At 44.7% G+C, this 13,286-nt stretch overlaps 1 protein-coding gene across 2 annotated transcripts in view; it reads right to left on the bottom strand.

The window, feature by feature from the left end:
* The window catches only part of LOC100301653 (decorin), a 28,880-nt gene extending 16,104 nt beyond the window's left edge, over positions 1–12,776 (bottom strand). Inside the window, exons 1-2 of one of the 2 annotated variants that reach the window (XM_036956482.2) lie at positions 12,046–12,776; positions 2,489–2,727 (exon numbers count right to left, since the gene is read on the bottom strand). In XM_036956482.2, the coding sequence (XP_036812377.1) occupies positions 2,489–2,708 (220 nt within the window). In that variant the 5' untranslated portion in view covers positions 2,709–2,727; positions 12,046–12,776. Of the gene's footprint in view, positions 1–2,488; positions 2,728–12,045 lie in introns of those variants that run through there. The other variant, NM_001160486.1, reaches the window with a different exon arrangement.
* Positions 12,777–13,286: the final 510 nt, after the last annotated feature.

Genomic DNA, 13,286 nt, shown 5'->3' with positions numbered 1-13,286 from the left:
TAAATTATATATACAGTATGTCCATTTATTCTTGAAGAATATAACTTATAAATGCCTCATGAGCTTAGTTCAACTGTCACACTCCATGAGAATCCAGAATATACGCTTGTTTTACTCCAATGTTTGTAAACATTAAAAATGTAAACAAACACTGTATAGCCTCATAACATGGTTAAAACGTTTTTTTGGTATTAATCTAAGAGTGGTTATATCACTCCAGGCTCATCCCTCAGCTTTTAACCAAAACAGAGGCGGGGCAGACGTTTTCCTATTGTTTCATCTGTGGATTTACCCTTTAAACAGCTGCATGTTATTAAGATATCAAAGTGTCATCAACAAAAAGGTAAACAATAGGCCTATAGCTAAAAATGCAGCATATGGCATTCATTTTTCACCCGTAAATAGCACTTTTCAGTAGTGCTCAAAGCATGCCATTCCATGAACGCAGCATTTATTTTTCAACTCGAATCAACGAGCCCAATTAGTTCTCAATGACAACTAAATCATAAACAACAGAGTAGGGCTCGCTAATAAGTCCTTAGTTTTAGGGTTATGCTCAGGTAAAATAATTTGGCTAATCTATACTATCCAAGTCCTATTCTTAACGATCAAGGGGTATGACATTTATTGGAATGACTGGAATTCTGATGGACTTTAGTTTTCAATGTAAAGATATAATTGAATCATATTATTATATGTGGCAGAAAGCGATGGGTTAGAAGATGTCAACATAACCAACCCATAAAATGAAATGTAATATCCATATATGGCCTGTTATGTAAACTTTAACACTGATTTATCCTGCAACAGATGTCGTTCAATTGGTAACATACATTGTTGTCTTCTTCTAATGCCTCTTAAGGGGAAAGTCATCTAAAAGTAACAGAATGTAATCAGATTACGTTACTGAATTTGGGTAATTCAAAAGTTACGTTACTGATTACAATTTTGGAGAAGTAATTAGTAACTGTAATGGATTACATTTAGAAAGTAACCTGCCCAACCCTGTACACCACAATGCCTGTCGAGGAATTGCCAAAAGCACTTTTAAAATAAATGTACTGTAACTACGTCTGGTGAATGTCTAGACTACTAGCCTCTGCACTACTTCCCGCTTCATCTCTGCACATACACATTTGATAACTGCAGCACGCACCGCCAGCTGGACACCTGCAGAAAAAAGGCCTTGTGCTAACTTTTCCTTTATCATCCAGTTTTCTAACTGTAAAAGGGGGTGACATTGGATGGAAAGAAAACCAATCCAATCCAGCCCCCTCCCCTCCCAGGCCTGTGTGTGTGCCAGCAGGTCTGGGGAACAGATGCAGTCTCCAGGCCAGAGGGGCCGGTGCCGGAGATGAGGATCCAACTCTGGGGCTCCTGGGAGACGTTCAGCGCTATCAGGACCCAGTGAGGTAATGGAACCAGCCCTTTCCTGATCATCAGTCTCTCCATCTGTCTGTCGTAGTTGTTCTGTCTGTCTGTCTGCCTGGCTGCGTGGGTCAGTCTGTGTCTTTCTCTTCCTCCACTGAAACTCACGGTTTCTTTGATTTCCCTCCTCTCTTTCTCTGTCCCTCTCCCTCCTTCTCTTTCACAGGTCTCTGTCTCTTTCTGTCTGTTTCTTTCTTTCTTCTCTCTCTCCTCTCTGTGTATACATCCCAGTCCATCTGTACCTCTCACTCTGTCTTTGTCTGTCTCCAGTATTCCTCCCCTGCTCCTCCCTTTTAAAACAAGAGTAAAGCCCCAAAACCAACCAAACTCATAGAGAAGAGGAGTTATACAAGCTACATAAGCTACAGCCAAACAACTGGGTCAGTGACTTCCCTTGGCAGAGCAGTAGTCAGGCCAAAGCATAAGGGCGAATGAAGCAAATAAACAGGATAATCTAACAAACAATTAAGAGGATCAAGTAAATCATTTTAACTGTGTGGAAACAGAGCGCCAGGCTAATTCGTGGCAGAGTTCGTTTGCCTCCGGAGGGGATGGAGAAAGGAGCGATCTGATGGAGAAAAAAACATTGGGCTTGTTAAACCGGGGTGAGTTCGAGACTTTCCCAAGCCCCGCTAACCTTTTATATCCCTGCGTCTGCAAAAACAATTAGGAAAATTAGACAAAGGCCAAAGTCCCGGCAAAACTATGTCATCGTCGCAGAAGAGCATGAAATTCGCTGCATCTGAGAGCGTTTAAAGTGGTCAGGCTGGGGCGATATTCTTTTAGGCCAAGAGCTGATGATGGGTAGATCAAACGCCAGACACTCTTTGAACATTTCTCTGAGGTCCCCAGATGGAGGGAACACCTCTTTGGGAACCAGGAAGATGTATCTTGTAAACTAAGGGACTGCCTCAGTTAGACGAGAGAGGGAGAGAAGAGCTGATGCAACATGTTGTCTGTATTACACTGACAAATTGACCTCAGCTCATGAAAACACATTGAATCACAGAAGTACATACTGTTATGATATTAAATATAATTTATTGGGAGAGTGTCTCACCTAAGTCGGAGCACTGCACCACGCGCAGGTGGCACTGGCAGCGGAAGGGGCACTTGGGTCCTTCGGGCATGGTGGGGATGTCCACGCTGGGCTCGATGGGCACCTCTGGCAAGCCAGAGCCCGCCTCATCCTCCATCATGAAGTCCAGGAAGCCCGACTGGCGGAAGGGAAGTGACCAGCACGCTGTGACCAGGAGCAGGGAGAGACAGGCTGACCTCATGGTGCCTTTGTCCTGGAGCCTAGGGGGGAGGGAAAAGGTTGTGGCTTAGAGGTTAGAACTACTGTAGAGGGGTGCATGGGTATTGGTGGGTGGTAAAGGATGGGGGCAGAGGTGAGAGGTTAAGGTGTTCTACTTTTAGCAATAAAGAAGCTTTTTTATTGTATTCCATTGTCCTCCAAGCGTTGCTGACTCTCCTCTCTCCTTCAGCTTGCTCACCAACTCAAGCACCTGGGTTCCAAAGTGAGGTGGCGGCAGTGATCCCTTCCCTAAGAGGTCAAGGATAGAAAGAGGCCAACCTTTCATTTCAAGTAAAGGGTTGTGAGGTGATGTGTGGGGGTGACAGGGTGAGAGGGCAAAGGAGAAAGGGTAAAGGTCAGAGGTAGGAGGCTATAGGCAGAAAGACCAAGCACCTGGAGTTGTTTAGGTTTGTACAGGTCAGCAGGGGGAGAATGGCCTATTTACCTAAGAAAGGTGAAAGAGGAGAGGTCAGGGCAAAGCCAAGAACATTGGGAAATGTATCAATCTGTAAAATGGAGGACCACCAAGGCTGTACCAAGTGTATGTGCACTTTCACAGGGCAGAAACAGTAAGTATGCATACATATTAACAATATATGGTAACGATTTGTGAAAAACATCTTGTCAAACCAATGACTGATTACTGTATAAAGGAAAGTCATTTGTACTTATACTGTTTTCCTTGTTTATCTCTCTCCTTTTCAAGGCCCTCTAAGACTACAGGAAACCAGCCATATGCTGTGAGAAGTCTTCCAGTCTTCTTCTCTGACCGACAAGTCATGACCGCAACGGTCATCCATTCCAGTTCATTTTTGACCCACTCAAGCCTTCTGGCCAGTCCAGTTCCACAAAACACACTCTGTCCAGTCAAACTGACCCAGTACTCCAAGCCCAGACAAACACAGCCCGATTACTGTACTGTACTTTCAGTTCTCTCCAACTGATTCAGGGTCAGTGTTATTATTCAGCTCATGATGTTTGTGGTTACACACCGGCCCTTCAATTACTTTGGGACCAAAGAGAGAAAGAGTCTGCTGGACCTTTGCATGACAGACAGATTGCTGGGTAGGTGACTGTGACTGTGTGCGTGTGCGTGTGTGTGTGCGTGTGCGTGTGTGTGCGCGGGTGTGTGTGTGTGTGCGTGTGTGTGTGTGTGTGTGTGCGTCCGGTTCTTAGGGTGGCGTCAGGTCAATGGGAACAGGATCAGGCCTTACGGCGGCTCTCTCTGAACATCCAGGGTAATTATAGGTCTAACCCACACTACAGCCATCACACATACAGACAGAGCTACATTACAGCACTCAATGGGAACAGAGTTCTCCGAGCATACTGTATCACCGTTGGGATCAATCTCATGAAAAAAAAATGATGAAAAAATGGATGGGTTGATGGATTGAAATGGAATGGATTCCAACTGTGTGGCATTTGCCTCTGCTCATCGTAATATGGGTGGACGAAAAAAACTAAGATTCAATTGGATTTTATTGTAACTCTGTGACTTTGACTTCTATTTTCCATGGAGGACTGAGCCGTAACCTATGGAAACATGTTATTAAGTAGCCTTGCACGAGCCTTGGCTTATTCGAGCTGGAACAACTCATAGGGCAGGAGCCATTCTCCTGTTTCTGTAACATGAGGCAGCTTAATGTACAAGTACACTCCCTGGACAGGATGCTAGTCTATCACAGGGCCTTACCTCCAATCTATCTCCTTAACGCTGAGTGTCAAGCGAGACAAATCAGGTCCTGTTTTTAGTCTTTGTTATGACTCAGCCAGGGATTGAACTCACAACCTTCCAATCTCAGGGTGGACTCTAACCACAAGGCCACTGAGTTGGAAACATGTGCCATGCGGAAATGTGTTGAAACTCTGAGATAAAACAGATCCAATCTTAGCTGAACTGTAGAGCACAAGAACATGTTGGTCCAATCTCTTTGAACAGGGCAAATCTTGGCTCTTAGATAAGTTTAACTTATCTATAAGTCATACTGACTAGGGGAATCCATAATGCCTGTTAGTTGTCTTGCCAAGATGGTTAGTCTTTTTAAACCTCCATTGGTCTGAGAGAAGGAAACCAAAGAGATAGTAGGAAGGAATGCTGTACTGATTTGCATAAGGGTCATTCCACGAAAATAGTGAATTTTAAAAGCCTGTTCTATTAAATCAAAATTCAATAAATCCATTTTTTTATATGGATAAAGACTTGCTAAAGTGCAAAAATTCTGCATTTTGACATGTCGACCCTGTTACCCATAGATAGACAGGCTAGAAATGTTACAACAATTGATTTTGTTTTATGATTGCCACTCCCTGTTGCACACGACACACTTCCATTCCCCCTGTCACAAGGGGATTTATGGCTGATTTAAGATGAAATCACACGTTTAAAAAAAAAAGTTACACTGAGAAGGCACTGAATTGGTGGAACGACCCGTATAGTCCTTGACCCCTAAGCATTGATCCTGATCTCCTCAGTGTTTGGACATTAGCCATTGCTGGAGGTACATGCAGGCAGGCACACACACGTACACACGCACACACAGAGGAATTCACATTAAAAGCAGCCTCCTGTGTGTCCTCCCATTTCTAGGTGATAATAAACATTCCTGAGGCGTATTAAAACAAAGCAGGGCAGGAGGGAAGAGATACCAATCTCCTTGAAGAGGGAGATCTGTCAGTCATGTTTTTATTAAACACTATAAGACCGCTAATGAACTCCTATACTGGAACATCAGCAACAACTGTATAATACGGCCTGCTGATTGGTTGGTAATATGCTAACCCAACAACGCCACATCCAATGTGGTGCTAGTAATGATCAAAACTGACATGCATGTCTAGGTTAGTTTATTTCATGTGTACAGGCATAGTACGATAAGGATTTGACACAATTGTGAGACAAATGTGAATAAGGAAACGTTGGAAGCTTGCAAACCATGCAAACCATGCAAACCATGCAAACCATGCAAATCATGCAAACCATGCCAATCAAGATCTTGATTCCAGTCCATTTAGTAGTAAGGTGCAGTAGCCTAACTGCAATGAATGCATTTCCTTTCTCTAAATAATCTGTATTCTAGAGAGGCTGAGCGATGCCACGAGACCCAGCAATGCAATAGGCAGTTCATCACAGTTTGGTTGAATCTGTGCAGGCAGACACATCCCATTAGACGTCCCACCGACCCCCAGGCATTGGCTCTTTCATCAGTAGTTTCCTGAAAGATATCCAGGAGAGAGGAGGGGAGAGGAGAGAGGGTGGAGGTACAGCTTCACAAGCATAAAGAACTGATCTGGCGAGGCCCCCATGGTGCATCTGGAGCATCCATTGGTTAGATCACAGACGGCCCTAAAAAAACATGCTTCGAAGTGCAAGTCTGTGTGTGAACCTAGAGGGCTTTGTCCACGGCACGCCACGACACGACAGAGCCGATCCTCTGCTAAACCATTTTAAAAAACCTGCCACCGTCAGCACTTTGACTGGTCCTCTATCCCATCAATCTCCCATCTTCAGACAACTGCTTGGCAATGCCTATTGGGCCAGCAAGGCCTTTTTTTTCTCTCTCTCTCTCTCTCTCTCTCTCTCTCTCTCTCTCTCTCTCTCTCTCTCTCTCTCTCTCTCTCTCTCTCTCTCTCTCTCTCTCTCTCTCTCTCTCTCTCTCTCTCTCTCTCTCTCTCTCTCTCTCTCTCTCTCTCTCTCTCTCTCTCTCTCTCTGATGTTTTGTTTAGGCGGATCTTTTGAATGAGTTCTCAGTGTACTTCTAACGACTTTACACTGTTTGTTGACAGCTGTATATGAAAGGCTTTGAGAGGGCTGAGGTGCACAATGCAAAGTGTGTGAGTGAAGGCCTTACATGGGTTCAGTCCGTGTCTAGGTATCTAGACCACACAGCGTTGTAGTTGACCCTGCTGTAGGGTAACGTCTCCGGGAAGCAGTTGTCAGGGATCTAAGGACCATTGGATATAGTTGGTTAAATAGCTAACAAAATAGCTACCCGAACTGTCTGCGTTGACCCTTTTTGCAGTTCCTTTTTTGTCTCTGCTACTGTTGATTATCTGTCACTTTATTCCTAGTTACATGTCCATATCTACGTCAATTACCTCGTACCCCTGCACATCCACTTGGTAATGGTACCTCGTGTATGTAGCCAAGTTATCGTTACTCATTGTGTATTTATTATTACTTTTATTAATACATTTGATTACTTTTCTATAATTTCTCTATTTTCTTTCCCTCTGCAATGTTGGGAAGGGCCCACAAGTAAGCATTTCACTGTTAGTCTACACCTGTTGTTTACGAAGCATGTGATGAATAAAATGTGATTTGATATGATCGTGGTTATTTTACTAGTGTATACTGCAGAGTAAAACATGTATTTGACATCGATATGAATTATTGTACTGGATATTGTTTGATGGCTTAGGGAACTTGAATGGGCGGTATAGTGTCGTACATTACAGTGTGGTTTACCACTCATGTTGAGTTCGTCTCGTTGATGTACTGGGCAATGCCCACCAAGATGCTTTTGCACATTCGCACGTTTGTTGAACTCTCTCACCATTCGTGCTGTTCCTCTGATGCCCCCCCCCCCCACCAAATCACGTCAGAGCCATCTTTTGGTCTGCCTGTTACAGTAGCAAAGGCAACAGGGCCAGATACTGTTCATATGCACTCTAGTGGACCTAACCTATCAATTATTTGTCTTTTAATGAGGTGACAATTAGTGGACGTTAGTCAACATCACCGTGATTACTAGAACCAGATTGATTAGCGATACCATTGACAACAAACACGTAAATAGCGACACAATGACGTCTATCCGGAGAAGATTTGATGGTCAACTATAAACTGGCACATATTACGGGGTCCAATTGAATCTACAGAGTTTTAGTGGTTATTCTCCAGCCTTCAAAGTTTGTGTCCTCGATAAAATGTGTAAAAGGAAGTCTTCATACTATGTGTGTGTGTGTATGTGTCTTCATACTATGTGTGTGTGTGTGTGTGTGTGTGTGTGTGTCTGACTGCCTGTGTTCAATAATCGAAAGGTGGAAAGGTAGGAGCAGTCAAAAGACACCCTTTCATTCCTCCTCCTCCTCCTCCTCATCTTCCTCCTCTCATTCTCTGTAAGGCCTGAGGGCTGTGTTTTGTCAGAGCAAGTCTGATCATTCTCTCTGAGCGGAGGGGTGGGGGTTGACACTTCCTTTCGTTGCAGCAGCCTTGTCAACCCCCCTCCCTCCCTCTCATCTTCCCTCCCTCTCCACTTTCTGCAAAAATCTGGACACACTTCTGACAAGTCTCAGGCAGGAAGCAGATTACAGTAGAGACACCATGTAACATATCTGTCTCATTATTCTCTCTCTCCCTCTCTCTCTCTCTCTCTCTCTCTCTCTCTCTCTCTCTCTCTCTCTCTCTCTCTCTCTCTCTCTCTCTCTCTCTCTCTCTCTCTCTCTCTCTCTCTCTCTCTCTCTCTCTCTCTCTGTCTCTCTCTCTCTCTGTCTCTCTCTCCCTCTGTCTCTCTCTCCCTCTGTCTCTCTCTCCCTCTGTCTCTCTCTCTCTCTTGGACACCATTCAGCTGTATTCCATCCATGCCACATGTACAGTATGTAGGTCATCAACCCATGCTCATACCTTTCCAAATTTGTGCAGCATTTGCGAATCTGAGTGACTGACAGGAGACAGATCTCAAGACAACAATTCAAATCCTCCTACCCCCTACCACTACCTCAACCCTCCATGACTCCATTCTACTCCAACTCTCCTTGACCAGGTTCTCAGGCTTCTGCCTCCAGAGGGCCTGTCAGTAATGAATCCATGGGAGGTATTTACAAGGCTATGAGATGTCTGAAACATGTGTGCCCCCTTTAAACCCATCAACAACTCAACGTGTCAACCCCTCCCCAACCAGATGCAGATACCCAGACAGTTTTAACAATTTCCAGTCCTCAAGAGCTCAAGACTCTGTCTGCGTGATTCGTCTGCCTCCATATTGAAATCCTACTAACGGGTCTCCATTTGTCATTGTTTTTTCCCTAAAGACATTTCCAAAGGCATCTGAGTTCAAGAGAGTTTATCTATATGGGGAGAAAAACGGAGATCCATCCAAGAAATAACTTCTATGTCTAATGGTGGGCAGATTGGGCACACAGATATTATACCAGCGCTTTGTCAACAGGAAATGCCTGCACCACTAACCCCTTCAGTGGTCACAATAGTTCCCTAACAGAGTGACTTCCCCACGTCAAACCCAGAAACTCTCTCTGGATCCGTTGCAAGACCAACGTCTGCGAGCATTGCATTTCTTTGGGATTTGGGAGAACTCCAAAGACATTCAGAATTTGGGTCATAAAAACACATATATCGTTGACAGACCGCAGAAAGCCCTGAAGCGTCTGTGCTGTTTTGGACCATTGTAGGAGAAAGCCAGTGAATGTTTACACCGCGTTTGAACCTTTCATTGTGAAGTATTGTATGGCTGACATTTATATATCCATGCTTGTATTATCTACAGCTTGTATTATCTACAGCCTGTATTATCTACAGCTTGTATTATCTACAGCCTGTATTATCTACAGCCTGTATTATCTACAGCCTGTATTATCTACAGCCTGTATTATCTACAGCCTGTATTATCTACAGCTTGTATTATCTACAGCCTGTATTGAACAGATGTGAACATCTACTCCTTTTCTCTCTCTTGTCCCTCTCCCTTCATCTCCCATAGATTAAGACATTTCTTCTTTAACCCTTTGGCAGTCCCATTTCCTTTTTGGAAAGAGCACTACTGGAGAATGGAACTTTATATTATTCCAATGAGGGAAAAAATCATTTGTGGCTAACGTCCATCTTTCAGTTTATTGTTCTCTCTCGACCTGGACAGACGGGAAAATGTGGCCCCTGGGCTCAACCCTGGGCCTCGCCTCTAAAGACCCATGTCTTACTTTTCTAATACAGAGCTACCCAAACTATACCGTACAAGTTAGTCCCAACAAACGAGACTTCAACATCAACGACTACATCAACATGCCACAACATGTTTAGGTTGAGGTTGTGGAGAGCACTAGGGGTGGACTAGGAAAACAAGTCCTGTCCATCCTCCAACTCATAATCCCTTCCTCTCCACTCTGTTCTCCAACTCATAATCCCTTCCTCTCCACTCTGTTCTCCAACTCATAATCCCTTCCTCTCCACTCTGTTCTCCAACTCATAATCCCTTCCTCTCCACTCTGTTCTCCAACTCATAATCCCTTCCTCTCCACTCTGTTCTCCAACTCATAATCCCTTCCTCTCCACTCTGTTCTCCAACTCATAATCCCTTCCTCTCCACTCTGTTCTCCAACTCATAATCCCTTCCTCTCCACTCTGTTCTCCAACTCATAATCCCTTCCTCTCCACTCTGTTCTCCAACTCATAATCCCTTCCTCTCCACTCTGTTCTCCAACTCATAATCCCTTCCTCTCCACTCTGTTCTCCAACTCATATTCCCTTCCTCTCCAACTCATATTCCCTTCCTCTCCACTCTGTTCTCCAACTCATAATCCCTTCCTCTCCACTCTGTTCTCCAACTCATAATCCCTTCCTCTCCACTCTGTTCTCCAACTCATAATCCCTTCCTCTCCACTCTGTTCTCCAACTCATAATCCCTTCCTCTCCACTCTGTTCTCCAACACCAGTTCAGCCCCGTAAAAAAAACCTCCCTCTGTGTTGGAGGATGTTGGCTATTAGCTGGGAGTTTTGTGGTGTCTTGCAGGGAAGCCATCAGTCAGATCTCTCTGTGATAGAGGAAGCTGTACTGATTAATAAGGCTTTGGGTTGCCAGGTACTGCTTTTTCTTTCCCCCTTTCTTCAACTTCAAAGCAGGTCCTCCCTTTAATTTTGGTTGCCCCGGGCGATTTGGGTCTGCAGCGCTTCCATCAAAGCAGAGTGGTCACGAGGTGGGCCAAAACGGTGCGTTAACGTTGATGTGAAACAGAACAGCAGTACAACAAGTCAAATAAACCATTTCAGATCGATTTGTTTCAGTCTAAAATGCCCTGGATGGGTTCATTCTGGCTTGAACTGCTGCAAGTGAAATGTCATGGCTTGAGGCAATACAAAGAAATCCTTGTTGTTGTTGTTGTGTTTTTATTTCGCTTGTAGGATCTCCAAGTGCCAGAGGGAGAGTACAAAAGAGAGAAAGCAATGCATTAAAGTGCTACAACTGAAGAAAAGGACACTGGTAAACTTAATGGGTTTTCCACCAGGGCCAGTTACTGACAAGAGAGGAGAGAAAACTCTCCAGGGACTTCACATCAAAGAAACCTCTTCTCCTTCGCTCTATTCCTCTGCCCACAACACCTCTGAATGCATGTAAAGCCATAAACAAACACACTGGACAGTTTGATGTAAGGGAAAACCACATGTACAACCACAAGCCAACTAACTGACAAAACAGCTCACTTGCTCAAGTGCCTTGAGGGGTAAAAAACTAAAATCCGCTAGCCAAGGGATAAACCAATAAAGTCAAGGAAAGATAACATGGTATCCTCTTTTGGATAAATAGGGTAGGGTTTTCTCATACATTGGCATGGGAGTGAAGTGCTAGCATCAACAGTAGCACCACACCCCCTCCCTATAGCTGGTGCTGTCTTCATCATTCTGTAGGCTATCACATGGTCTGGTATGGGAATGATTAGCTATGGTCTCTCCTCCCTAAGCCAGTCCTGTTGTGAGACTAAGACCTGGCCACGCATCCAGTTTAGAGGGAGCGAGCACACACACACACACACACACACACACACACACACACACACACACACACACACACACACACACACACACACACACACACACACACACACACACACACACACACACACACACACACACACACACACACACACACACACACACACACACACACACAGAAAACAAGTTTGCAATATCATGCACAAACGCATCACTTTCATGATATGCCTGGTATGACTCATGTCGTACATTCTAATTGAATGTATGTGCAAAAGCATTGAAATGAACAACCGTTCATGACCAGTTCAACCACCAAACCACTGCACACAGAGTTAAGGAATGAAGGAACATCAAAAGAGCATCCACATCACAGAACCTACCAAGCCATTAGAAAACCTCAAACCACAAGCACGGCATCACCATTTTACTAACCAAGTCTGCACGTTTGGGACCCCCGAAACACAATAACCCCAAATCCCTTTTAACAACTCCCCTCACAATCCCCCTCTCTTCCCACACTCCCCAGGCCTATAATCCAGTCTTTCCCAAGTTTCCCCCCCAAGATCCATCCCCTCTATCTACCAGTGTGTTATCCTACCTGTGCTCTTTAGAATCGTGGGAGAGCGAGCGAGAGAGTTAGAGTGCGCCGAGGTCAGATGGTCTTCCTTCCAAATATCCAGTTGGGGCTATAGGCTGAATCACTGTGAGCCTTCTGCACTGTGCTGCAAGGGGCCGAGCGATAATTGCACTGAGAGCGCGCGCAGCCAAGACCAAGCAGGTGTGCTCTGTCACGGCCGAAGGGGAGGAGGAAGGGGCTGAGAGAGGAAGAGAGAGAGGGAGGGAGCTCTGTTAAATTGAGACACTTGGTGGAGAGATCTTCCCCCAGCAAAAGAGAGAGAGAGAGAGAGAGAGAGAGAGAGAGAGAGAGAGCGATGCAAAAACAGCTGGAAATAGAGGGAGAGAAAAGAGAATTAAAAAATGAACAGTCACAGAGCGATGGAGACAAGAAGAGGAGAGTGGAGGGAAGAAAGGAGGGAGAGAGAGAAATGGAGGGCAGAGTTAAGGCAATAAGCAGTGACTAGGCTGGCAGGCTCCCATTCAGTACCATCTGGTAATGATAGGTCCTCCAGAGCTCAGTTCAAAAACGCCAGCTACTCTCTGCCTTTCTCTCACTAATGTTCTTTCTTCCATTTTTCTCCCTCTCCCTCTCTCTTTACTTTGGTGAAATTCAAACTAATTTAACACAGCCGACTACCCCTCTGCCTTTGTTAAATCCCGCACAAGCATTCAGTCCCCCCTCTGCCTTCACCCCCATCTCTTGATTGGGTCGGTTTACTAATTTACACTTAACCAAAAGGGACAAGGGGACCGTTCCAATTAGGAGGAAGAGGAGGGGGATCTTAGTTCTTAGTTCTCCCCATCCCCTGGTTTACCCTCCATGTGTCACATCTACTTTAGGTCTATAATTTCCCCCTCCGGCTGGGCTCAGGGTTGTGTGTGTTATTTTAGTCCAAAGGCTAATGTGAAGGATGTAATACTCTTTAAATAGTTCAGATTACTGCCCCAGACCTGTGAGGTGCAGTCAGAGCTGAGCACTTTAGAGCTCTGTGTCGCTTGAGCTGGCTCTGCATAGTTACACTTGGGTTTCACATACAACAAAGACTGCAAGACAGAGGGAGAGCTTTCAAGAATACTTTCTACAGTACAGAGATGAGTACACAGAGAAATATGACTAAGACATAATGAATGCATTTAAAGACATGCAGGTTGTTGTAAACAGCCTACAGCTGTTATGAATGCGTTATGGGTGTGATAGATATGGCACTGCAAATTCATAAT

Source organism: Oncorhynchus mykiss, chromosome 21, assembly GCF_057628025.1.
Source record: "Oncorhynchus mykiss isolate SJ-2025 chromosome 21, ASM5762802v1, whole genome shotgun sequence".
NCBI lineage: Eukaryota > Metazoa > Chordata > Actinopteri > Salmoniformes > Salmonidae > Oncorhynchus > Oncorhynchus mykiss.
Note: the sequence above shows the minus strand (reverse complement) of the source record. Positions and strands in the feature narration are given on the sequence as shown.